At 39.3% G+C, this 25,429-nt stretch overlaps 1 protein-coding gene across 1 annotated transcript in view; it reads left to right on the top strand.

Moving 5' to 3' along the window:
- The window catches only part of EIF2B3 (eukaryotic translation initiation factor 2B subunit gamma), a 109,092-nt gene that overhangs the window by 37,294 nt on the left and 46,369 nt on the right, over positions 1 to 25,429 (top strand). The window contains exons 4-5 of the mRNA XM_028513399.2: positions 4,703 to 4,862; positions 13,057 to 13,168. Of these exons, the coding sequence (XP_028369200.1) occupies positions 4,703 to 4,862; positions 13,057 to 13,168 (272 nt within the window). The remainder of the gene's footprint in view (positions 1 to 4,702; positions 4,863 to 13,056; positions 13,169 to 25,429) is intronic.

Genomic DNA, 25,429 nt, shown 5'->3' with positions numbered 1-25,429 from the left:
CCTGGGCTGGCAATATGCATCTCCCATGATGCTGGGCAGCAGCAGTGAGCCCCAGCTCCCAGCCGGGCACCCAGTCACAAGGGTCAACGACCGATACTCTGTAAGGGACTGTGTTACCAGCATTTTTGGGGTATTGTGTTCTGAGCAAGTTTAAGGTAGGCTAGGCTAAACTATGGTGTTCAGTAGGTTAAGTGTGTTAAGTGCATATTCAACTTAATGATGTTTTCAACTTATGATGGGGTTATCAGGACATGATCTCATCCTGGGGTTATCAGGACATGATCTCATCCTAAGTTTAGGAGCATGTGTCTTCAGAATAAGAAATTGCAGGCAGTAAGACAAGGCATTCAAATCGTGGAGCCTCACTTTTTAAGCAAACACGAACGACATTTTGCTGTGGTGGAATGTGAGTTGAAATCATCCATTTTCCCACCCAAAGCAGGAGTCTTGATTTAGATTAAAATCTTACAAAAGTTGGACCCACTTGCAAAGATTTCTATGAATACAGATACTTTATCCTTAACCCTGGGATAATTTAGTCCAGTGTTTCTCAGACTTTTAAAAGTAGCAGAACCTGTTTTCCAAATCAACACTCACACAGAAGCCCAGACAATGAAATCAATAAGAGAGGAGCTGCCTTGATTGACTCAGGAAGGGCAGTAGGAACCAGCGCTTCTCTGAGGCACCTCTAGAACCTGTAGGTGTGCTACTGAGAAACACTGATGTAGTTGGTTTAAGTTACAACCTAAGGAATTTTCTCTCCAGTTCTGTTTCTGGACTTTTGTTTTTTGCACTTATGATAAAATATAATGGCTGAATGTATAGGTAGAAATTTGTTTGAGATATATTAAATAGCTTTCCTTAGCCAGTCACATTTAATACTTTCTAGTCCAAGAAAGATCGCCAAAAGTATAGATGCCACATTAGAAACCAAGGCTAAGATCCTATACCCTCATATTCCCAGTTACTACATGTGGATGAAAAGTTGGCCAGTGAAGAAGGGAAAAAAAGTAATTCCCATAAAACATGGAGCTAGAAGGAGAGCTCTGTGGATAATCCCCTGGACCACCATAAAGACAGACAAGAAGGTCCTAGAGCAAATGAAACCTGAAACATGGCTGGAGACAAAAACGACAAAACCGAAGCTGTCCTTCCTCAGGCTCACCATGAAAAGGCAGGGATGTAAGGAAAAGGCTGGGGAAAACAGAAGGCAGCAGGAAACAGGAGGACCGAACATGAGACAGACTGACTCCGTGAAGGAAGCCACAGGCATGAGTCCAGAGGAGCTGAGCAGGGCTGTTGAGGACGGGCCCTTGTGGACGCCACTCGTTCACAGGGTCCCCAGGAGTCTGAGCCAACTGGATGGCACATTAACACACACGGGCCAAGTTTCCTCCAAGTTCCAAAGTAGGACCTGTCTCAGCCTAGAGTGAGTGTTCAGTAAATGTTAGATAAATGAATTGTTACAAGCAATAATCCAGTTCTGCCTGAACATTTCTAATGATTCATTACCTTACAAAATTATTCTTTTTGACTACTTCTGATTGACAGACATAAGTTAATATGGAAATCAAAAATACTTCTGTTCATGTTTTACCTATTTGTTCTTAGTTTTGCTTTTCAACTAATTTGATCCTTCCTTAAGACAGTGAACTGTTTGAAGAGTGCTATTATCTTTCCTTTTTTTTTTTTTAATCCTCACTTGAGGACATGCTTGTTGATTTTAAATAGAAAGAAAAAGAAGGGGAGAAAGAGAAAGGGAGAGAAACCTCGTTGTGAGAGAGAAACATTGATCAGTTGCCTCTTGCACATGCCCCAGCTGGACTGAATCCGCAACCTAGGCATATGCTCTGACCAGGAATCAAACCCACAACCTTTTGGTTTACAGGACATCACTCCAACCAGCTGAGACACACTAGCCAGGGCATTTCTTTCTTTCCTAATTCCAACCCCTACTTCTTGTCCTACCCACTGTCACCCACACATATGAGGAGGAACCCCCAAAATGGAAATTCTTTATTAAAAATTGTGTATTTAATCTCACATGTTTAAATTTCAGTCACCTTCAAAGTACTCTCCATTTAATGCAAGACACCTATCCAAATGTTTTTTCCACTACTCAGAACAGTTTTTGAGCTCGTCAGTTTTGATGCTTTTTAATGCTTCTGTGGTTCTTTTGTTTCACCTCTTCCACATCAGCAAAATGTTTCCCTCTGAGGACTTTTTCTGTCAGGGGAAACAAAAGCTCAGGGCGAGACCAGGTGAATAGGGAGGGTGGGGCGTGGGGATGATCTGTTTTTGGTCAAAAACTGCTGAACACTCAGCGTGGTGTGCATGGGTGCACTCCTAAATCACCCATCATGAAATGGGCAAACGTGTTGAAAGAGTTTTCAAAAAAAATTCACTGAAGCCAAGTGTAGCCTCTCCCAACAACGCCGGCTGGTACACTGATACAGAGGGGCTCCTAGAACACTCACCTAGGGGAGAAAGCCTGTGCTACAGGGGCCCGCCCTCCAGAAGATATTTCCTGGGGGTTTCTTGGGGTCCCCTCTTGTACAACCTTTTTTTCCCTACTAAACAACTTCTGTTCTTTCAACTAGCATGTTTTCTCGCTTTTTCACCATCTTCATCATCTTACTGATACATTTTTAGTTTATCAAGGTTACTCTTAAAATCTTGAGTTGGCTAAAAAGTCCGTTTAGTTTCTTCCATAAACTAAGAGAGACATTTTTCATTTTCACTAATAATAACTTTATTGATTTGGATATTTTGACTATGTCAGCTATCTCCTGTGTGGTATAGCATTGATTGTTTTCAATTAATCTCTCAATTTGATCACTGTCAACTTAAGCTGGTCTACCTGACCCTGGAGCATCGTCCAGCGAGAAGTCTCCAGTATGATACTTCACAGACCACTTTTGACACAGTTGATCAGTCACAGCACCTTCTCCATGCACTGCACAAATCTTTGTTTGCATTTCATTTGCATTTTTACCTTTCTGAAAAAAATAAGGTATAATATGCTGAAAATGTTGCTTATTTTCTTCCATCTTCAATATTAAAATGCTTACACAAAAATTCACCAATTTTGATAAGTTTTTTTTAAATGCACACTGATATGACAGCCATCAGCATACAATCTAACAAAATTGTTTCAAATAAAATTAAAGACAAATAAGCACTACTAGAGCCATCTTACAGAAAAAAAAACAAACTTTTTGGCCAACCCAATATGATGCATCTACTGATACCTAGACCTGCAGTATTGGGTAGTAGACAGACCAAAACTTAAGAGTATCTAAGATCTAAATTCAGATCTGTTTGGTACCGAATAAGGACTAGAACCTCTTTTAAACGGGTCTTCAAACCAGCAAAGCTATACAGTTGACTCAACATGATTTGAACTGCACGGGTTCACTTTTACATGAGTTTTAAAAAAATAAGTATGTACAGTACTGTAAATGTATTTCCTCTTCCTCGTGATTTTCTTAATAATATTTTACCTTCTTTAGCTTACTTTATAAGAAAACACTATATAATGCATGTAACATACAAAGTATGTGTTAATTGATGATGTTATCAGTAAGGCTTCCAGTCAACAGTAGGCTGTTAATAGTTAAGTTTGGGGGGCGTCAAAAGTTATACATGGGTTTTGACTATGTGGGGGAAGCAGGCGCCAGCCTCCCCTAACCCCTACATTATTCAAGGGTCAGCTCTGTTTCTTTAAACACTGTTCAGAAGTGCAGATTTTTTAGTTAAAGGAATAGTCATTGCTAGTTGTTAGATCTTAGTTACATAACTACTGTTAAACTGTTTCACAGACTGTGAAGTACAAATAATAATAGTGCTTAAGCATAGAATTCGGAAGATGGAGATAATGCATACAAAGTGTTATTACAATTCCTGGTCAATGATATCCATTCAATAAATGTTAATTACCATTATTAGTTATTATTGTAATTAATCTGAACACTAGATTTGCAGCCAAAAGGTCTACCACATGAGAAAATCTTTTTTACTGCATTGATTTATTTATTCATCAAATAATTTACTAAATGCCTATTATGTGCCAGACACTGTGATAAGTAGGCCTCATATTTCTTATCCATAAAAATGGGGGCTAATAATAGTAACAGTTTCATCCCCATGGTATTATTATCAGGATTAAATGAGTGCTTTTCTGTATACCTAAGGTTGTATTGTAATTGTTTGCCAGCTAGATTGATTTCCCAAAGAAGAAGGCATTATGTTATATTCATTCTGTTATTTCCTGGGGATCATGCAAGTCATTGCAGGGTAAATTACAGGCTTAGAATCATGCACAAATTGGACACTTTTTAACATAACCATGTCAAATAATCAAACTCTTTGATTACAGTGTGAAAATGCTTTTCACACTGTAAAGGGATGCATAAATCTAAGGTCGTTAATTCCACAGTCATGGGAAGAGACAATGTGGAGGTTTTCAGACTCTGTTTCCAAGAGGTCAAGATGCCGGAGATGCCTCAGGAGTGGCTGGAGTAAGGCACCTACACAAGGGGGAGGTAGATGTTCCAAACCCTCCCCCAGTACAGCTCAATTAGAACAACCCCATTTATTTTACTTATTTTGCTACTATAAAATAGGTCTAAGCCATTGTATTTTATCCTGTGATGATCCTTGGTCCTTTGTGATACTGATTTTCCCCTTCTCCACTCGACAGACAGATGTTCTGGTCCTGAGCTGTGATCTAATAACAGATGTTGCCTTACACGAGGTTGTGGACCTGTTCAGAGCTCATGATGCATCACTTGCCATGTTAATGAGGAAAGGTCAAGATGGCTTAGAACCAGTTCCAGGTCAAAAGGGGAAAAAAAAAGCAGGTAAGGAAACCAAAGTTTGATTTGTTTATTGGGTTTTAATCATTATTCTTGTCATTCATACTTTCTCTTAAGGAACATTTATTGAAAACTGACTGCAGTGCAGGCACTGTGCCAACAGTTGCTGACATAAAATCTAATGAGACACAGTTGCTGACTTGAAGGGGTTTATAACTATTGATCAGATTCTGTAAGGTCCAAGAGGCTTTTATATGCAGAACAGAGTACTCAAAACTATTTGTGCCCTGGCTGGTGTGGTTCAGTGGATTGAGTGCCAGCCTGTGGACCAAAGGGTCACTGGTTCTATTCCCAGTCAGGGAACATGCCTGGATTGCAGGCCAGGTCCCCAGTAGGGGGTGCACAACAGACAACCACACATTGGTGTTTCTCTCCCTTTTTCTCCCTCCCTTCCCCTCTCTAAAAATAAATAAACAAAATCTTTTAAAAAAATTTTTTAACTGTTTGCATTGTGTTTAAGGCTCAAATGCATATACCTAAGAAACAAAAAATTTAATTTAAAATTGAATTTTTAAAAATGTTTGAAGTTTGAAAATTGAATTAGATACCTTTAAGTGATTAAAATTACTGTTATAAATTAGTATGATTGATTCTTTTCAATAGTCTAATCACCCTAAACAAACAAGGTAGTCATTAATCATACTTTGTCTTCTTAGGATTACAACATATTTGTGTTTTTATATTTTCCTAAGGTTCTAGTAATAGGTTAATCTTTTTTTTTTAATCTTCATAGAGTTATAGTAATCTTAACAGACCAAAAAGAGAAGGAATAATATTGATCACTCATAGAAGTTGAGTTATTGACCAGTTGTTAATTTTAGTTAAGGCATAGTGTCTGGTTGCTTTTCCCAGCATATTCCACTGATTCTGTGACTGGGTTACTTTTAAAAACTGAATTTATGGCCAAAAATCTGTCAGATCACACTTTTTGTATATGTAGGTTTTAGTTTTCCCTGGACTGATGTATTTTTACCCTGGAGTTTTCCCCGGGAATGATGAGTTTTTTAGATTTTGCTTATCCAGCATTATGTAACCCATTGTCTTGTCATTATTACATATTGATTCAGTCTCTTACAATTGCTAGAAGCTACGTATGACGTCTTACTATCCTCCTCTTAATAGAGCCACCTAGAGCTTTCATTTCTAGGATTTGAGTAGTCAGTCTGTACTTTTAGCTCTCTTCTTCAGAGCATTTGATTAACTTATGATTTTGGATTATAGCATTAAAACTTCTTTCTAGTTGTTTTTTGTGATCACTGGTGCAGATTAATTGTTGGATCCTCTTTTTACCTTATTATTATATATAATCCTCATGTCAGTCATTCCTTTTGTTCTTGATATATTTTCTACTTTTGCAAGGTCTGGTTTGCTTACTCATAATTCCCTGTATTCAGCCAGATAGAAACAACTGTATATCCAGACTTTATAAAACAGATGTATATTTTATAAATATGAAATTTTTATATACTTCTCTATTTATAATAATTTAAAAATCAAATACCCCATTAGAGTTACTCTTCTTGGTATTAGAACATTTTAGTACATTTCACATTAGCTTTTACCTCTTTAAATATCATTATAAATGCATAGCTTTTTCCAGTTTTATTTTAAATAAACTATAACTATTGTCTGTCTGCCCATCCATTTTAAAATGTTTTGATGCTTAAGTTTTCACAATTTGGCCAGTAGAAGTTCCTTTAAGCTGGCTCTTCTAGTCTCTTTGAAAAAGCACTATGTATCCCTGGATAGTGTGGCTCAGTGGACTGAGCCCCAGCCTGGGAACTGGAAGGTCGCAGGTTCGATTCCTGGTCAGGACACATGCCTGGGTGCGGGCTGGGTCTCCAGATCGGGGCATGCAGGAGGCTTGTCCATTGGTGTTTCTCTCCCTCTTTTTCTCCCTCCCTTCCCATCTTTCTAAAAATAAATAAATAAAGTCTTTAAAAAAAGAAAAAGGAAAATATGATGTGTACTGGTAACTTGCTGTTTAGCTGGAATGTGAGCTTGGAGGGCAGGGAAGCAGGAAATGGGAGTAGAGAGGAAACAGGAATCATACTAAAGAGTTTGAACTTTATCCCCAGAACAGTGAAGAGTTATTGAGGAATTTTAACAAGAGAATGTCATCATTAGATTTGTGTTTTAAGAAGATTTTTTTTTTAGCCCTACCCGGTGTGACTCACCGGGTCAGTTGGTCATCATCCCACAAGGCGAGAGGTTGCTGGTTAGATTCCCTGCTGGGGCACAGGCCTGGGTTGCGGGTTCAGTCCCTGGTTGGGGCCCATGTGAGAAGCAACCAATCAATGTTTCTCTCTTGCATCAATGTCTCTCTCCCTCTGTTTCTCCCTCCCTCCCCCTCATTCTAAAAATAAATAAATAAAATCTTTTTTTAAGATATTTCATAATATGAAATTTTGAACTTCTCATTTTCTATATTTTATTATATTTGAAGACAGATTCACCTAAATATCTGAGTTTTGAATTTCCCCCATGGATACTACGCATTTTAGTGATAAGCACTTTTTTAAAGAATCCTAAATTTGTCAGACTATACATTTACTCTGCTTCTTGGCTGCTATTGTGTGCCAGAATACCCAGCAGTCCCCTATTTACCATAATGTGTTTAATAGTCTAGATCCCCTAGGTCCAGGTTTTCAAATCCCAATCACTGACATACAGGAGTACGGTTATAGCTTGATGTTTCGGAAGCCACCTGCCCCTACCTGGCCACTTTCTTCTCAGCAGTTTTGTGGATGTGGATGCTGAGGGCAGCCAGATCAAATCATGTCAGGATTTGGGGGCTGGTTTTTTTCTGCTGCAGGCCCTTACACATGTTTTTATTTACCTCAAATGCTCTCTGTCCCCTCTCCCACAACGCATGCACTCTGACTCCAGTCTACCCTCCACTTATTCTCTGAGACAGGCCTGCCTCGACCCTCTGATGTGAAATTATATCTTCTTATTTGACTACACGTGCTGGCCCTGCCCTCTAATTTACTCCCTCCTCTACTGGACTGTAACCTCTGGGAGAGCAGGGTCCTATCTGTTTGGTTCATTTTTATCCCCAGCATATGGCCCATGGGGAGCAGTCAGTAGATATTATTGAATGGTTGAGGATCTGCCTATGACGGCAGCTCTTATTGTCCTCCAGGTCAGGGAAATTAGATTTAAGCCCTAGTACTTTAAATCCTAAAACCGTGAGTCTGAGCAGTAGTTTGATTCTTGCATGGGTATTTTAAGAGCACTGCCCTGGCTGGCGTAGCTCAGTGGATTGAGCGCAGGCTGCGAACCAGGCATCGCAGTCAGGGCACATGCCTAGGTTGCAGGCCATGACCCCCAGCAACCGCACATTGATATTTCTCTCTCTCTCTCTCTCTCTCTCTCTCTCTCTCTCTCTCTCTCTCTCTCTCTCTCTCTTCCTTCCCTCTCTAAAAAATAAATAAATAAATAAAATTTTAAAAATTGTGGGGAAAAAAAGAATGGTTGGACTGAGAATCTCAGTTTCTAGCTAGCTGTTAGCTGGAAGCTGTCCTCATTTTTTAAAAAATCATCCCTGGCTGGTGTGACTTAGTGGATCGAGTGCCAACCTACAAACCAAAGGGTCGCCGGTTCGATTCCCAGTCTGCACATGCCTGAGTTGCAGGCCAGGTCCCCACTTGGGGGCGTGTGAAAGGCCACCAATCGATATATCTCTCACACATTGATGTTCTCTCCCTCTCTGTCTCTCTCCCTTCCCCTTGTTCTAAAAGTAGATAAGCAAAATATCTTTAAAATAAAAAATCACTGCAGCCTCTCCACATAGCTACTTGCTTGATCAAAGCCAGCAAGGAGAGAACCTTCTACCAAGACAGCAGTTACAAACTTATGTGACCTAATCATGAAAGTAACATCTAATCACTTTTGCCATATTCTTTTGATTATGAGCAAGTCACTAGGCCTGCCCATACTCAAGGGGAGAGGATGCAGAGGGGTCTGAATATCAGGAGGCAACTATTCTTAGAGCTTACTCACTATAGCTGGACTCACTAATATGTTTAGGGCCTCAGCTGTGACAGCTGAGTTTCTCTTTCCATCTAGTCTCTTTGGGGCCAGCCTAGGCTTGTTCACATGGTGGCGGCAGCAGGTTATAACCATATGAGAAGAAACTATAAGGTCTCTTGAAGCCTAAACTCAGAACACACTGTGTCACTTCTTCTGCATTCTTTACTCAAAGTTAGTTGCTAGGCCAGCCTAGATCTAGATATAAAGGATGGGCAGCTAAAGCTAACCTCTTTTTTCTTTTTCCCCTGTGAGCAGTTTTTTTCCTTCAAAAATTGTTATGGTAAAATATACATAACAAAATTTACCACGGTTATTTAAGTGTATAGTTCAGTGATGCTAAATGCATGTATAATGTTATGCAACAATCACTACCATCCATCTTCATAACTTTTTTCATCTTGTAAAGCTGACATTCTATACCCATTAAACAATAACTCCTTATTTTCCCCTCCTTGGCAGCCTCTCTATCCATTAAATAATAACTCACCACTTTCCTCTCCCTCCCATTCTGCTTTCTGTCTGTATAATTTTGACTACTTTAAGTATCATGTATAAATAAAACCATACAGTATTTGTTGTTGTTTTTTTTTTGTCACTGGCTTATTTCACTTAGTATAGTGTCCTCAGAGTTCATGTTGTAGCATATTGCAGAATGTCCTTCCTTTTTAAGGCTGAATAATATTGTATGTGTCTACATTTGCTTATCCATTAATCCATCAATGTACACTTGGGTTGCCTCCACATTTTAGCTATTGTGAATAATGCTGCTATGAACATGGGAGTACAAATACTTCTTCAAAACCTTGCTTTGCCCTGGCTGGTGTGGCTGAGTGGATTGAGTGCCAGCCTGTGAACCAAAGGGCTGCCAGTTCGATTCCCAGTCAGGGCTCATGCCTGGGTTGCGGGTCAGGTCCCCAGATGGGAGTGTGTGAGAGGCAACCACACAGTGATGTTTCTCTCCCTCCCTTCCCCTCTCTGAAAATAAAAAATAAATAAATAACTAAAATCACTGCTTTCATTTTTTGGGGGGTGTATACCCAAAGTGGTATTGTTGGATCATATGGTTAATATTATTTTTTAATTTTCTGAGGACCTACCATATTGTTTTCCCACAATACTATACCATTTTACATTCTAGAACTTCCTTTAAGGGAAGAGGTACAACAAATCTGTTACCCTTTTAAGTCTACCATGTACACTATTAGTTTTGATTTGCTAATATTTTTTTTAATTTTTTTAAATTTTATTTATTTATTTTTAGAGAGGGAAGAGAGAGAGACAGACAGACAGACATCAATGTGCGGTTGCTGGGGGTTATGGCCTGCAACCCAGGCATGTACCCTGGCTGGGAATCGAACCTGGGACACTTTGGTTCCCAGCCCGTGCTCAATCCACTGAGCTACGCCAGCCAGGGCGCTAATATTTTGTTTGGAATCCTTGTATTTATATAAAAAGTGAAAATGCCTGTCATTTTCCTTTCTTATAACATCTTTGTCTAGTTGTGGCATCAGGAGCTACTGGTCTCAAAATGAGGTGGAATTCCCACTCCAGACATAACGCCTGTCATAGGGGAGGCGCACAAAGATACTTAGTAGTTGAATGAATGAATGGACAAGTAAATGACTATAAAGGAAACAGAAGGGTAAAAGAAGGAGAGAAAATATCAGTAGTTGAATACGACAGAATTTTTTAAAAATGAAACTTCATAGTTTTAACTGCTTTCTTAATCTTATTTGTGTGGTCCTTTATAGGATGAATGTTCTAGTGTTACTTGCTCTGCTCTCAAAGTGGAATTCACTTTGTTAAAGCAAAACAGAAACCTTTCCAAGTCCCTATAATTTGTATCATATTCTGAGGTCTCAGTTACTATGGTAGCTACAAAAAAGCAAATACAAGAAGTGGGACCTGAGAGTGAGGGGCATGTGACTGAAGTGCACCATAACTAAAAAACCGACTTGTTGAAAATTATTGCTCCCAGGACATTCAGTAATTCAAGGTTTTTGTGGGCCTGAGGACTTGGACAGGGTAAGCACTACAGATCATATCCAAAAATAACATCTCTGTGTTTCTTTCTAAAATATTGGCTCATAATCAGACCTTTACAGACGATGTTCTCAGGTTTCCTTGTGATGGATGAATGAATTGATATATATCAAAGCTACTCTGTGGCATTTGAAATTCTCCGCACTTTTTAGTTTTGATTGAAAATCTCTGTAAAACTTACTTTCAAATTGGCATATTTACCCTTCCTTCTTTGGAGTTTACCAATCTAAGATTTTGAAAAAATAACATATAATTTTTATGATAGCTTCTCCCTATTCAGATTCAGACACTGCATATGATCAGATGACTAGAAGCCATCTGAAGAAATGAATGCTTTAGATGCTGAGCTAAACGCATTATACACTTCAGTAGTACATTTGGTTCTGGGTATAGAGGCCTGAAGCCGACAGGGAAGCGTATTAATTATATGGAAGTCATTGCCTGTCAGTAGGAGACAGATCAGTTCATCTTTAGAGATAATATTTTTCCTCAAGTTCAACTTTCACTTTCTCCTTCCAGAGAGGTATTAAATCATAGCTTTATTTGATTTTTTGTGAGAATCAAGTAAGAGCATTACTACCTTATTTAGTCCTTATAACAAGCTTATGGTTATCCCCATTTTACAGATGAAACTGAGAAACAGAGAGGTTTAGTATCTCGCTTAAAGACATGCAGCTAGTAAGTGGTGTTCATACCCAAGTGGTCTGGCCTCAAAGGCGCTCTTCCTACTTATATGCTACGCTGCCTCTGTGAAAATGCTTTTGGTAGCTATAGAGAGAGACTGTGGATCTGAGCAGATTTTGTTAAGTGGCCAAAAATGGTTGCCTCTGAAGAGCTTATAATGTGTTTGGGGTAAAGAAATATAACCCGGGAAAGAGCAATAATAGGACAGCCTGCAAAATCACCATCTGTCAGGTAACCGTACCTTCAGTGAATATGTGCCTTGTTTTCTTTGAGTGTACCCACAAACAGCATCAGCTGTCGTGCGTAGTAGACACATAGTTAATGTTGGTTGAGGGTAGATGTCCTTAAATAATGTTATTCCCATTTTCACAGTGAGCAGACCTAGGTGATTATTTGCAAAGAAAGAATTCCTTGTACTTTCTCGTTCTTTTTTAAAAATTTTTTTAAAAATATTTTATTTCTTTATCTTTAGAGAGAAGGTAAGGGAGGGAAAGAAGCATCAATGTGTGAGAGAAACATCTACTGGTTGAGTCTCACATGCCCTCAACAGGGAATCAGAGCAGGCATGTGCCCTGACAGGGAATCAAACCAGTGACTCTTTGGTTTGCGGGACAACACCCAGCCCACTGAGCCACACCAGTCAGAGCTGTACTTTCTGTGCCATGCACCAGGCCTGTGATTCATTCATCTACTTAGTTTCTTAACTATCCCTTAGTCTCTTGACTGCCCCTCTTTTAAAAAAGTTTTTCTTCTTTCTTTATTTTTCACAAACAAAAATTACATATATTCAAGGTGTACAAGGTAATATTTTGATATATGTAGACATTGTGAAGTGATTACCACAGTCAAACTAATTAACATACCCATTACCTCCTTAACTTTTTGTTTTTTAAATCATATCAAATTTATAAAATTGTTACAAGAATAATATAAAGAACTTATATATCCTTCACCCAAATTCCCCAAATGTTAATTGCTTTATCATTCTCTCTTATAATCTGTATTCAATATATACCATACACATATACAATGTACACACAATTATTATTTTTCTGAGCTATTTGAGAAGAAGGTGCAGGCATCATTCCTTTTGCCTTTAAAAACATATATATTGCTTCTCCTCACCCTCCACCCCCCTGCTCAAAATGGACAGTCCCTTAAAATAGGAAATTACATTGACACGAAACTTTAATCTACAGAACTTATTCAAAATTCACAATTAACCTAATAATATCCTTCAGAGCAATAAAAAAAATTGGCTACCTGTCTTTTAAACATTGTAATGAGTATGTGCCGCACAACACTCAGTCTTGTATTTGGTTCTGAGAGAAACGTGAGCAGGTACCCTGTTCCCTGGCGTAGTCATACAAGCAGGGCAAATGTCTTTGTTTGATTTTCCTTCTTTTGTATGATTCAGTGGAGCAGCGTGACTTCATTGGAGTGGACAGCACAGGAAAGAGGCTGCTCTTTATGGTTAATGAAGCGGACTTGGATGAAGAGCTGGTCATTAAGGGATCCATCCTGCAGAAGTAAGCCCTAGGGTTTTTCTTCTTGGCAATTCTTCTTGTCTTAAAACAAAATAAAACCACCCAGTGGATGGGAAAGAGGGAATGAAAACTAGATTATACTGTGTGAAATTAACAAAAGTATGCGAATGTTTTCCCATGAGATGGAGTGGAGGCTTTTCTCCACCACACAAGCTTAGCTTTTCCCGGTGTCTTTTCCTGCCAAGGTAGAGTCGAATCCTGCACTGGGGTGAGGCAGAGCAGCTGTGGGGAGACCAGGGGGCAGGACTGCTTTTCTGACAGTGTTACAGAGCTTCCTTTTAAAAAAAACGTTGTGCTAAACTCACAGCATAAAATGTACTGTCTTAAACCATTTTAATGAACATTTCAGTCGTGCTAAGTATATTCACATGGTTGTGAAACAGATCTCCACAACTTTTTCATCTTGCAATTTTGAAGTTCTATATCTATTCAACAACTGTCCTTCCTTCCTCAGCCCCTGGTAACTACCATTCAGTTTCCTGTTTCTGTGGTTTTGACTACTTTAGATACTTCATATAAGTGGAATCATAAAGTATTTGTCTTTCTGTGACTCGCTTCCCTTACTTTGTGTAATTTCCTCAAGGTTCGTCTGTGTTGTAGCATGTGTCAGAATTTCCTTCCTTTTTAAGGCTGCATAATATTCTATGTATGTCTACATTTTAAAAATATTTTAAGTACTTTTTTAAATTTTTCAATTACAGTTGATGTACAATAGTATATTAGTTTCAGGTCTACAACACAGTGATTAGACTTTTATATAATTTATGAAGTGATCACCTTGACAAACCTAGTACCCATCTGACACCATACATAGTTATTACAGTGTTATTGACTGTATTCCCTATGCTGTACTTTACATCCCTGTGACTCTTCTGTAACTACCAATTTGCACTTCTTAATTCTGTCACCTTCTTCACCCATTCCTCTAACGCCCCTCCCATCTGGCAGCCGTCAAAATGTTCTCCATATCTATGAGTCTGTTTCTGTGCTGCTTGTCTGTTTATTTTGTCTTTTAGATTCCATATGTGTAAGTGAAATAACCTGGCATTTGTCTTTCTCTGTCTGACTTATTCCATTCAGCACATTACCTTCTAGGTCCATCCATGTTGTTGCAGATGGCAAGGTTTCTTTGATCTTTTTTAATGGCTGAGTCATATTCCATTGTATATATGCACCACTTCTTCTGTGTCCATTTATCTGTTGATGGACACTTAGGTGGCCTCCATCCTGGTTATTGTAAGTAATGCAAATAACCTGGTTACAATCCTGGTTATTGTAAATAATGCTGCAGTGAACATATGGTTGCATATGATTCAGTGTTTTGGGTTTCTTCAGCTAAATACACAGAAGTGGAATTGCTGGGTCCTTCTTCATCTCTTGTGATAGCCCTTGCTTTAAAATCTGTTTTGCCTGGTATCAGTATTGCTACCCCAGATTTTTTTTTAATTTCTATTTTCATGGAATATCTTTTTCTATGCCTTTACTGTCAGTCTGGGTGTATCTTTTGATCTGAAGTGAGTCTTGTACACAGCACATGTAAAGGGCTCGTTTTGTTATCCAAGTAGTCACTGCATGTCTTTTGATTGGAGCATTTAATTCATTTTCATTTAGATATGTATTTATTGCTATTTTATTATTCATATTTTTAATCTTTTTTCTTTTCTTTTTTTTAAGATTTTATTCATTTTTCAGAGAGAGGGAAGGGAAGGAGAAAGAGGGGGAGAGAAACATTGATATGCAAGAGAAATTTCAATTGGCTGCCTCTCACACACCCCCAACCAGGACAGGACCTGGCCCACACCCGGCATGTGCCCTGACAGGGAATCAAACCAGCAACCCTTTGGTTCACAGGCCACTGAATCATATCACCCAGGGCATTGATCTTTTCTTCTTCTTCTAATAGAAGACTCCTGAACTTTCTGGTAGTATAGGTGTGGTGGTGATGAACTCCTTTGGCTTCTTCTCTTTTTTTTTTAAGTATATTTTATTGATTATTGCTAGTACAGTTGTCCCGTTTTTTTCTCCCCTTTATCATCCTCTACCCTGTACCCCAACTCTCTTCAGCATTCCCCCCTGTAGTTCATGTCCATGGGTTGTACATGTAAGTTCTTTAGCTTCTCCATTTCCTGTACTATTCCTGACCTCCCCCTGTCTATTTTCTACCTACCAATTATGCTTTTTATTCCCTGTACCTTTTACCCCATCCTCCCCTGCCCCCTCCCTGATGATATCCCTCCACGTAATCTCCATTACTATGGTTCTGTTCCTGTTCTTGTTGTTTGCATAGTTTGTTTTTGTTTTATTTTAGGTTCGGTTGTTTTTTTTTAAACATATTTTATTGATTATGCTATTACAGTTGTCCCATTCCCCCCCCCCACTTTATTCCCCTCTGTCCTGCACCTATCCTCCCACCCTCATTCCTCCCCCTTAGTTCATGTCTATGGATCGTACATGTAAGTTCCTTGGCTTCTCCATTCCTTATACTATTCTTAACCTCCCCCTGTCTATTTTGTACCTACCATTATTGCTTTTTATTCCCTGTACCTTTTCCCCTATTCTACCCGCCTTCCCACTGATAACCCTCCATGTGATCTCCATTTCTGTGATTCCGTTCCTATAGTTTGTTTTCGTTTTTGGTTTTTTTTTAGGTTCAGTTGTTGATAGTTGTGAGTTTGCTGCAATTTTACTATTCATAGTTTTGATTATCTTTTTCTTAGGTAAGTCCCTTTAACATTTCATATAATATGGACTTGGTGATGATGAACTCCTTTAACTTGACCTTATCTGGGAAGCACTTAGTCTACCCTTCCATTCTAAATGATAGCTTTGCTAGATAGAGTATTCTTGGATGTAGGTTTTTGCCTTTCATGACTTGGAATACTTCTTTCCAGCCCCTTCTTGCCTGCAAGGTTTCTTTTGAGAAATCAGCTGATAGTCTTATTGGAACTCCTTTGTAGGTAACTGTCTCCTTTTCTCTCACTGCTTTTAAGATTCTCTCCTTACTTTTAATCTTGGGTAATTTAATTATAATGTGTCTTGGTGTATTCCTCCTTGGGTCCAACTTCCCAAAGAGGGACTCTCTGTGCTTCCTAGACTTGTATGTCTATTTCCTTTGCCAGACTGGGGAAATATTTCTTCATTATATATATTTTTTCAAGATTGTATTTATTTATTTTTAGAGAGGGAAGGGAGAGAGGGAGATAGAGAGAGAGACAGAGAGAGAAAGAGAGAGAGAGACATCAATGTGCGGTTGCTGGGGGTTATGGCCTGCAACCCAGGCATGTACCCTGGCTGGGAATTGAACCTGCAACACTTTGGTTTGCAGCCCGTGCTCAATCCACTGAGCTACGCCAGCCAGGGCTCTTTATTATATTTTCAAATAAGTTTTAAATTTCTTGCTCTTCTTCTCCTTCTGGCACCCCTATGATTCAAATGTTGGAACATTTAAAGTTGTCTCAGAGGTTCCTAAGCCTCTCCTCATTTTGTTCTTTAATTATTTCTTCATTCTGTTCCAGTTGAATGTTCATTTCTTCCTTTTGTTCCAAATCATTGACTTGAGTCCCAGTTTCCTTCCCTTCACTGTTGATTTCCTGTATATTTTTCTTTATTTCACTTTGTATAGCCTTCACTTCTTCCTTTATTTTGTAGCCATACTCAGTCATTTCTGTTAGCATTGTGATTACTCATGTTTTCAACTCTGCATCTGATAGGTTGGCTATCTCCTCTTGCTTAGTTATTTTTCAGGAGTTTTTATCTGTTCTTTCATTTGGGCCATATTTCTTTTGTCTCAGCACACCTGTTATATTCTAAGAGGCGGAGCCTTAAGTATTCTCCAGGGCGGGGCAACCCACTTGGCTACATTGTGGTGCTTATATGGGGGAGGAGTCAGAGAAGGAACAATACCACTTTCTTGGCTCTTGCCCTGCTTTCAAGAGACTGGCAGTTTCAACCACTGCCACAACCCCTGTAGGTCTTTATAGCCAGAGGTTCTGAGGCTTTATTTTGCCTGCACTAGAACTCAAGGTTGCTTGGTCTGTCACACTCCCCAGTTGTTCCTCCCAGTTTATCCACACGTGAATGTCGGACCACCCCATGTGTCTGTTGCCACCTTGCCACATGTCCTCTCAGCCCAAGTTACCCATCTTTGCCCCTCCTGCCAGTTTGGATGAATGTTTCTTTTTTAACTTCTTGGTTGTCAGACTTCCATACAGTTTGATTATGTGGCAGTTCTGGTTGTTTTTTTATTTTTAAATTGGTTGTTTCCTTCTTTTGGTTGTGCAAGGAGTTGAATCATATCTACTTATGCCTCCATCTTAGCCAGTCCTGTGGCTTTTTCTTGTCTGAGAAGTTCTTTATCTGTCCTTTGATCCTAAATGATTGCCTTGCTGGGTAGAATAATTTTGGTTATAGGTCCTTGCTTTTCATCACTTGGAATATTTCCTGACAATCTCTTATGTCCTCCAGTTTCTGTTGAGGAATCAGCTGACAGTCTTATGCAAGCTCCATTGTAGGTCACTTGCTGCTTTTAAGATTCTTTGTCCTTAACCGCTGGTATTTTAATTATGATGTGTCTTCATGTGGGCCTCATTCTGTCCATCCTGTTTGGGACTCACTGCACTTCCTGAACTTACATGTATATTTCCTTTACCAGGTTAGGGAAGTTTGCCATCCTTTTTTCACATAGGTTTTCAGTTTTTTGCCTTCTCTGTCTTCTCCTCCCAGCTCCTCCAAGATATGACTGTCGATACACTTGACATTCTCCCAGAGGCTCCTTATACTATCCTAATTTTATTGGATTCTTGTTTTCTTTTTGCCATTTTGATTGGGTGTTTTCTGCTTCTTTATCTTTCAAATTGCTGATTTGATCCACTGCTTCATCTTTTCTACTGTCAGTTCCTTATAATGTATTCTTCATTTTAGTTACTGTATTCTTAATTTTTGACTGGTTCTTTTCTGTTTTCTAACTCCACTTTTATGTTTCCTGTCTTTTTGTTGAAGCTCTCACTGAGATCACTGAGCATCCTTATAATTAGTGTTTTGAACTCTATATCTGGTAGATCGCTTATCTCCAATTGTTTATTTCTTTTTCTGGAGTTTTATTCTGTTCTTTCATTTGGAACATGTTTCTTTGTCTCCTGATTTTGGCTGCCTCCCTATGTTTGTTTCTGTGTATTAGGTAGAGCTCCTACATCTCCTGATCTTGGTAGAGTGGCCTTATGTAGCACAACCTCTCCAGTTGTCAAGCTGGACACTCTAGGTGTGCCCCCTGTATGAGCTGTGTGCACCCTCCTGTTGTAGTTGAGCCGTGATTGCTGTTGGCACATCAGTGGGAAAGATTTATCCCCAGGCTAATTGGCTGTGAGGACTTGCCATGACCACAGCAGAAGCTGTGCTGTACAGGGGCCCACCCCACAGAGCAGGACTTACTTCAGCAGGGTTCTGGTGCCTGATGAGTCTACCTCGTGATGGTGTTTCTCATGGAGGTGGTTGTGTGGTGGTCCACCATGATCTAAAGCTATCTACCAGGTGTGAGCTGGCTCTGGGGCCTCCCATGAGGTGCAGGCCAAGGTCAACTGCCACCTGTGCTCTGCTTGGGGCTACCCAGCATGAGCTATAAAGTGATCTGTAGTTGGCTGCCCCTAAAGTGATCTGTAGTTGGCTGCCCCTTGTGCTGGGCTGGAAGTAGCTGAGAGAGGCTAAGCTGCAAACCAAGGCCAGCTGCCCCTAGTACCAGACCTGGGGCTGCTTAGCAAGAGCTACAGAGCATGCCAAAGCCAGATGCTGCTTGTGAACCTTTGAGACATTTCAGAATAACCTGCAACATGAGCCAAGACATGTCATTTGTATGGAAAAGCCACTGGAAACAGCTTTGGGGGGGGGCACAAGTGGAATGGGGTGGAGGTCTCATCTAACTCAGATGGGGAGAACAATGTTAGCCAGGTAGATGGAGACTCGGATGTGGTGCCTGCCTGCCTGTGCTGCTGAGGAATGGCTGGCAAAGGGAGGGTGCAAGTACTGCATTTACCTACACCATCGGCAGCACTTCTTTCTGGGAGAAAGCCACCTCTCCAGCCCTGGCCCTGAAGCCGGATAATTCAGTGCCTCTTTTATGTCCCTGGTGCTTTTTGAGCAGCTACTCCAGCACTGGAGCTCAGAGCAAGTGAGTCTGAGTATGTCTGTGCACAGGCCCTTTAAGAGGAACACAGGGGGCTTCAGCAGCTCTCCGTCTCACTTAGTCACAATCATCACTGGTTTTCACAGCGAGGGCTTGTCTTCCCACCACAGGAACTCTGGGTCTGGGGTGCTGGTGTGGGGCTGGGACTCCACACTCCTCAGCAGGGCCCTCTGCAGCCAAGATATCCCTCCCAGTTTTTAACCACAACGTGTGGGTGTGGGGCCAGCTGTTCCACGTCTCTGTCTCTCCTGCTAGTCTCAACATGGATTCTTCCGTGTATCCTTAGTTACAGGACTTCTGTGCAGCTAGATTTCAGGCTGTTCTCAATGATGGCTGCTTTGTAGTTTAGCTGTTATTTTGATGTGGTTATGGGAGGATGCAAGTACTGCATTTACCTACTACATTATCTTTTTTTTAATTATTTATGCATTCTTTGGTTGACTCTTATATGTGCCCTGATTGGGGATCAAACCCACAACCTTGGTGTATCGGCACGATGCTCTAACCAACTGCTACCCAACCAGGTTCTTTCTCCACCATCTTGACTGGAAACCCTGTACAACATTTTCCTTACTCGTTCATCTGTTGATGGACATTTGAGTTACTTCTACTGCGTGGTATTGTGAATAATGGTACAGTGAACATGGTGTGCAAATATCCCTTTGAGATCCTGCTTTGAGTTCTTCTGGATATATTCCTAGGAGTAGGATTGTTGGATCATATGATAGTTCTATTTGTAATTTTTTGAGGAAACTCCATACTGTTTTCCATAGTAGTTGTACCATTTTACATTCCTACCAACAGTACAGAAGGGTTCTGATTTCTCCACATCCTCACCCAGACTTTTATTTTCTATTTTTCAAAGATTTTATGTTATTTTTTTTAGACAGAGGAGAAGGGAAGGAGAGAGGGAAAGAAACATCAATGTGTGGTTGCCTCTCATGTGCCCCCTACTGGAGACCTGGCCCACAACCCAGGCATGTGCCCTGACTGGGAATCGAACCAGCTACCCTTTGGTTCGAAGGCCAGTGCTCAATCCACTGAGCCACACCAGCCAGGACTCTTTTTTTTTTTTTTGATAGTCAGTGCAGTCACATTTTCTCCAATCAGCATTTACTGAGTGGTTGCCCAGTGTAGACTTTTTTAAATCAGAAGCTGCCATACTCAGCGTTTTACTGGCTGATGCAAATAGATAGGAATGCCTAATAAATGTTAAAGCCTGGGTGGAATTAATGTGAGAGGAGTAAGTTGGGACAGAAAAATACCTTACTTTTTATTTTTGCTATCCAGCACAACAGAGGTAGAAGACATATTTCAGAGTATATATTTTAATGAAAAGGAAGTTAAACTAACTTCAACTGGCCCAATTACCTACCCCTGTAGATTACAGTTCTATATTAGAGCCTTGGTTATTTCATCTGTAAAAATAAGTGTAAGTGACAAAAAATAGTAGACATTATTATTATTGTTGCTAAACAAATAAACAACTCTTGAAAAACATACCCATAATATCACTTCTGAATTAAAATGGCTGTTTCAGATTGCATCACAGAACTTTCAACTACTAGTTCCAAATAAAGTGTGAAAAATAAATTAATAAAAACACTGACAGAAAATTCAACAGCAGCAAACAAAGTAGGATAATTAAAAGTAATAAAGCATAAAACTTGGTAACCAAGAGAAGAAATAAGATTATATATAGTAAGTAACAGGAGGGAATAAAGCTAAGTTCCCAACTCCACCCCACCACCACTCCCCAGAAGCCATACTAATGTATTATTGAAACCCTGTAAATTCTCACTAATAGCTCTACAGCTGGAGAAAAACAAACTGGACCTTTATCTTCTGACTGAGAAGCAATGGGAAGGCTGCTGGGGAATAAATGATAAAGCAGGCAAAATGAACTTTAGGCTGACTCTGTAACAGAAACAAAAGATCTAAACCTAAACAATGAATAGGTGAAATAATACAACACTGGAGACTTATCCCTTCATCTGAATGGAATATAACCTTAATTATGTGGGATGGGATAAGAACATACAACAGAATCTCAGGAAGGATAACCTCTAACGAAGGCTCTGCTGTACCTTCAATGTGTTGACAAGGTCCCTTCCCTCTCTCCCACTTACATCATTCCCTGCAGCCACAGAAAAGTCCATATAATGCAAAATAACCAGCACTCATATGACGGTGGTCCCAGACACAGGAGTATGAGAGACAAGAGTTCCTCTATATTATATCAAAACAAATGGAACAAGCACAAACAGAACCAAAAGAATCAGCATGTCCCTGTGCAAACACAGAGCAAACAAAATGAAAGCGAGAGGAATGCTCTGTAAAAAAACAAAGAACCTGTCCTGAAAAAGGCAACTCAATGAATAGAATTTTTTACAACGATGCAACTCTACAACTGTAAATTAATTCATTAAAATGTGGATTTAATAAGTAAAATTTCAGTAATGAGATGATAAAACAACAAAATGAGACAAGAGTATATAAAACTAAAAACAGAAGAGGCCAAATAACTTAATTACAGAATTAACAAATAAATTTTAAAATAAAAAGTAATAGAATAATAGACACCACTAAAAATTATAAAGGGAAGGTTTGAGATAGTCACTGATTTTGATGAAAAACAAAATGATTCAAAGTTACAGAGAATCTAATTGAAATAAAAGATAAAGATAATTCAATATCATTAATGTCTCTGAAATAGAGAACTGACCCTGTGGCCAAAGATGTATTCAAAGGTATATGGATGTCTTGGTAAAGTAATTTAATTTAAGGATTTTAATTTAAAGATAGAAGAACTAGTAAATCTGATCACTTCTGAAACCCACTAAAACAACAGTAAAGGGATTTTTTAATTTACTTATTTATTATTTTTTATTGATTTTAGAGAGAGAGGAAGCGGGGAGAGAGAAACGTCGATTTGTTGTTCCACTTACTTACGCATTCACTGGTTGACTCTTGTATGCAATCTTGGAGTATTGGGATGACACTCTAACCAACTAAACCATTTGGCCAGGGAAAGGGATTTTAGAAAGCTATAAATCCAGAAAGCTGAAGGAGATCAAAAAGGACACAGCAGTAACCAAAGTTTGGAAGAAGGAAAACAGGACGATGGAACATGCCTGAGAAAGCTGAACGCTGAGCCAGCAGAGCGGGGAGCGGAGATGCAGCATGATGTGCCCCGTAAAACTCGTGTGAGTCAGGGTTCGGCAGCACCAAGGCACATCTGGAAGTGAGGCAAAAAGTAGGATTACTTGAAAGCTTGTCCAAAAAGTAGATCTTGAGGTTTCCTCCTTCAAACCTCACAACTCTAGCAAGAGACTCAGAAAAGGGTAAAATAGAGGATCTCTGGATTAGAACCCCAGACACAGATGAGGTTGGAGGTACCACGCAAAAAAATGAGGGTTAGTCCAACCTTATGTTCTGAGGTCCTAGATGTCCTTCTCCCGTGTGGCTCCTCAGTACTAGCAGCCAGGACTGTGCTTGTCAAGCAAGGACAGAAAACAATTCTCTGTGGTATCAAACAGTCTGAGAGGAAAGACCTAAAGATACAGACATTTCAACATTAAATTTCAAAGTTGAAAAAGCCCACCACGTGTTCAGTGCTCCCAGTCAGATATTCATTGTGCCACTCTTACACCTGGACCAAAAAACCCACAAGAATTACCAGACCTAGAGGCCAGAACAAATAAACAGGAAAAACAAAACAACAACAAATTAGTAGGGGGAAAAAAATCAACTTGGCCCTTGCCAGTGTGTCTGTTAGTTGGAGCATCATCCTGTACAACAAAAGGTTGCAGGTTCAATCCCCGGTGGGGGCACATGTAAGAGAGAGCCGATTGATGTTTCTCTCTGTGTCTCTCGCTCTCTCTCTTCCTTCCTCTCACTAAAAACTTTTTAATCAACTTCAAGGGAAACATATTATATAAAGAGAAGAAAATGTCAAAATAAGTAACATTCAGAAAGGTTTATTATTAATATTTGAGCCAGCTGAGTTCCACTATTTTAGAAGTTAGGAATACAGCAGTGAACAAAACACAGCAAAATGCTTGCTCTCATTGAGAGATGAGAGAATATGTCATTCATGAACCCAAAAGCAGAGTGTTATCTTTTAAAAGAAGCATTTAAAGAGCAAGAAAATGCTGATACTAAAATGCATTTAGGTTGGAAGAAATTTTTTGAAATTTTTGAGAATGTATTTATTTTTAGAGAGTGGGGAAAGGAAGAAGAAAGAGAGGGAGAGAAACATCAGTGTGATTGCCTCTCACATGCCCTCACTTGGGGACCTGGTCCGCAACCCAGGCTTGTGCCCTGACTGGGTTCAAACCAGCAACCCTTTAGTTCACACGCTGGCACCCAATCCACTGAACCACACTAGGCAAAGCAGCTTTGCACTTCTTAATAGTAACACTAGAAACTATGAAACAATGGGGGGAACACTTTCAAAATTCCTAAATCTATATCTAGTCAAACGATCAATCAAGTATGAGAGTAGGCTAAGAACTTTTCAGACATTTGCTTTCCATGCATCTGTTTCAGAAAGCTCCAGGAGGATATATAACACCAAAACTCTGGCATAAACTAAGAAAGGGAAAGACATAGGATATAGGGAAAAGAATCCTCAGGATGATGATGAAGGCAGGTTCCAGGGTAACACCTGTGCACCCAGTATACGTATATGCAACCAGACAAAATTGGAATAGATCACAAAGCTATGGGAACAATTTCTTCAAGATGATCATTTTTTTCTGATGAAAATGAAAAAATATTTGATGTGTCTCAATACATTGAAAGGAGTTTTAAGCACTTGGTGGTTAGTTTAGGAGTGAATTATTGATAATTATCTATTAAAAACTAAGAAATGAGAAGACAGTAATGCCAACTCAAAAACAAAAATATGCAGGAAGAAACTAATCATTAGTTACTGAATGGCTCAGCTGTTACTAATGTTTATATGTACAAAATAATGTAATCAATCTAACTAAAATTATGATATAATTACTTTGGTATGATGGAAGGAAAGGTCAGTGTGTTGGAGGCATGAGGGAAAAAAGAGATAAACTTCCTCTTTCATAGTTAATAGCTAGTAACTAAAGCTAAAGTCATAATAACTTAAACTTTGATTATTGAGCTAACCAAAATAATGAAACAATAATACTGGGAAGGTAGAAGTTACAAAGCATGGATGTATGTGGTAAGGGCAAGGCTGGTAATGAAAGAAAGTCAAATCCTCATCTTCCATAGTGGGAAATCAGCAGGTTATATCTGAAGTGGTAAACTGAAGAAATATCATTATAAGAATGGTATTAGAGAGGGGGTTGGTTGGGGGAGTAAAAGACAGAAAACTGTACTTGAACAACAATTAAAATTAAAAAAAAATTTTAAGAATGGTATTAGAAGTATATATATTTTAAATGGATCTGCTAAAAGAATTGAGCCTTGGCTAGTGAGGTTCAGTAGACTGAGCACTGGCCTGTGAACTGAAAGGTCTCCAGTTCAATTCCCTCTAGGGCACATGCCTGGGTTGCTGGCCGGTCTCCTTTTGGGGGCAAACAAGAGGCAACCAGTCATTGTTTCTCTCATACATCGATGTTTCTCTCCTTCCCTCTCCTCTCTCTGAAATTAAATAAAATCTTAAAAAAAAAAAAAGAATTGAAAGTGGGTGCTTCTGGGTAACAAAATGGGGAGAAGAGGGAAGAGGACTGAAATTTTTCATTGTAAGCCTTGAGAAACTACTTACTCGTGCATATATAACTTCAATTTAATTTTTAGAATTAAAAAAGACATAATACAATAACATTTCCTGAATCAAGTAAAAATCTGCAAATGTTAAGAGTATAGTATATTCTAAGAAAATCTGGCCACATGCATCCTAGTTAACTTATTAAACTTTAGGGATAAAAAAAGATTTTTTTAAGCATCCAGAGGCAAAAAGCCAATCACATGGGAAGAAAACTCCTTTGCAGCATTCATTAATAGAAACAGTATCACAGAGTCCTCAGGGACTAGCACTGAAGAATGCTGTAAATAATGAAGACATCACTCATATATATGGG

Source organism: Phyllostomus discolor, chromosome 5, assembly GCF_004126475.2.
Source record: "Phyllostomus discolor isolate MPI-MPIP mPhyDis1 chromosome 5, mPhyDis1.pri.v3, whole genome shotgun sequence".
NCBI classification, from domain to species: domain Eukaryota; kingdom Metazoa; phylum Chordata; class Mammalia; order Chiroptera; family Phyllostomidae; genus Phyllostomus; species Phyllostomus discolor.
This window is presented reverse-complemented; position numbering and strand designations above follow the sequence as displayed.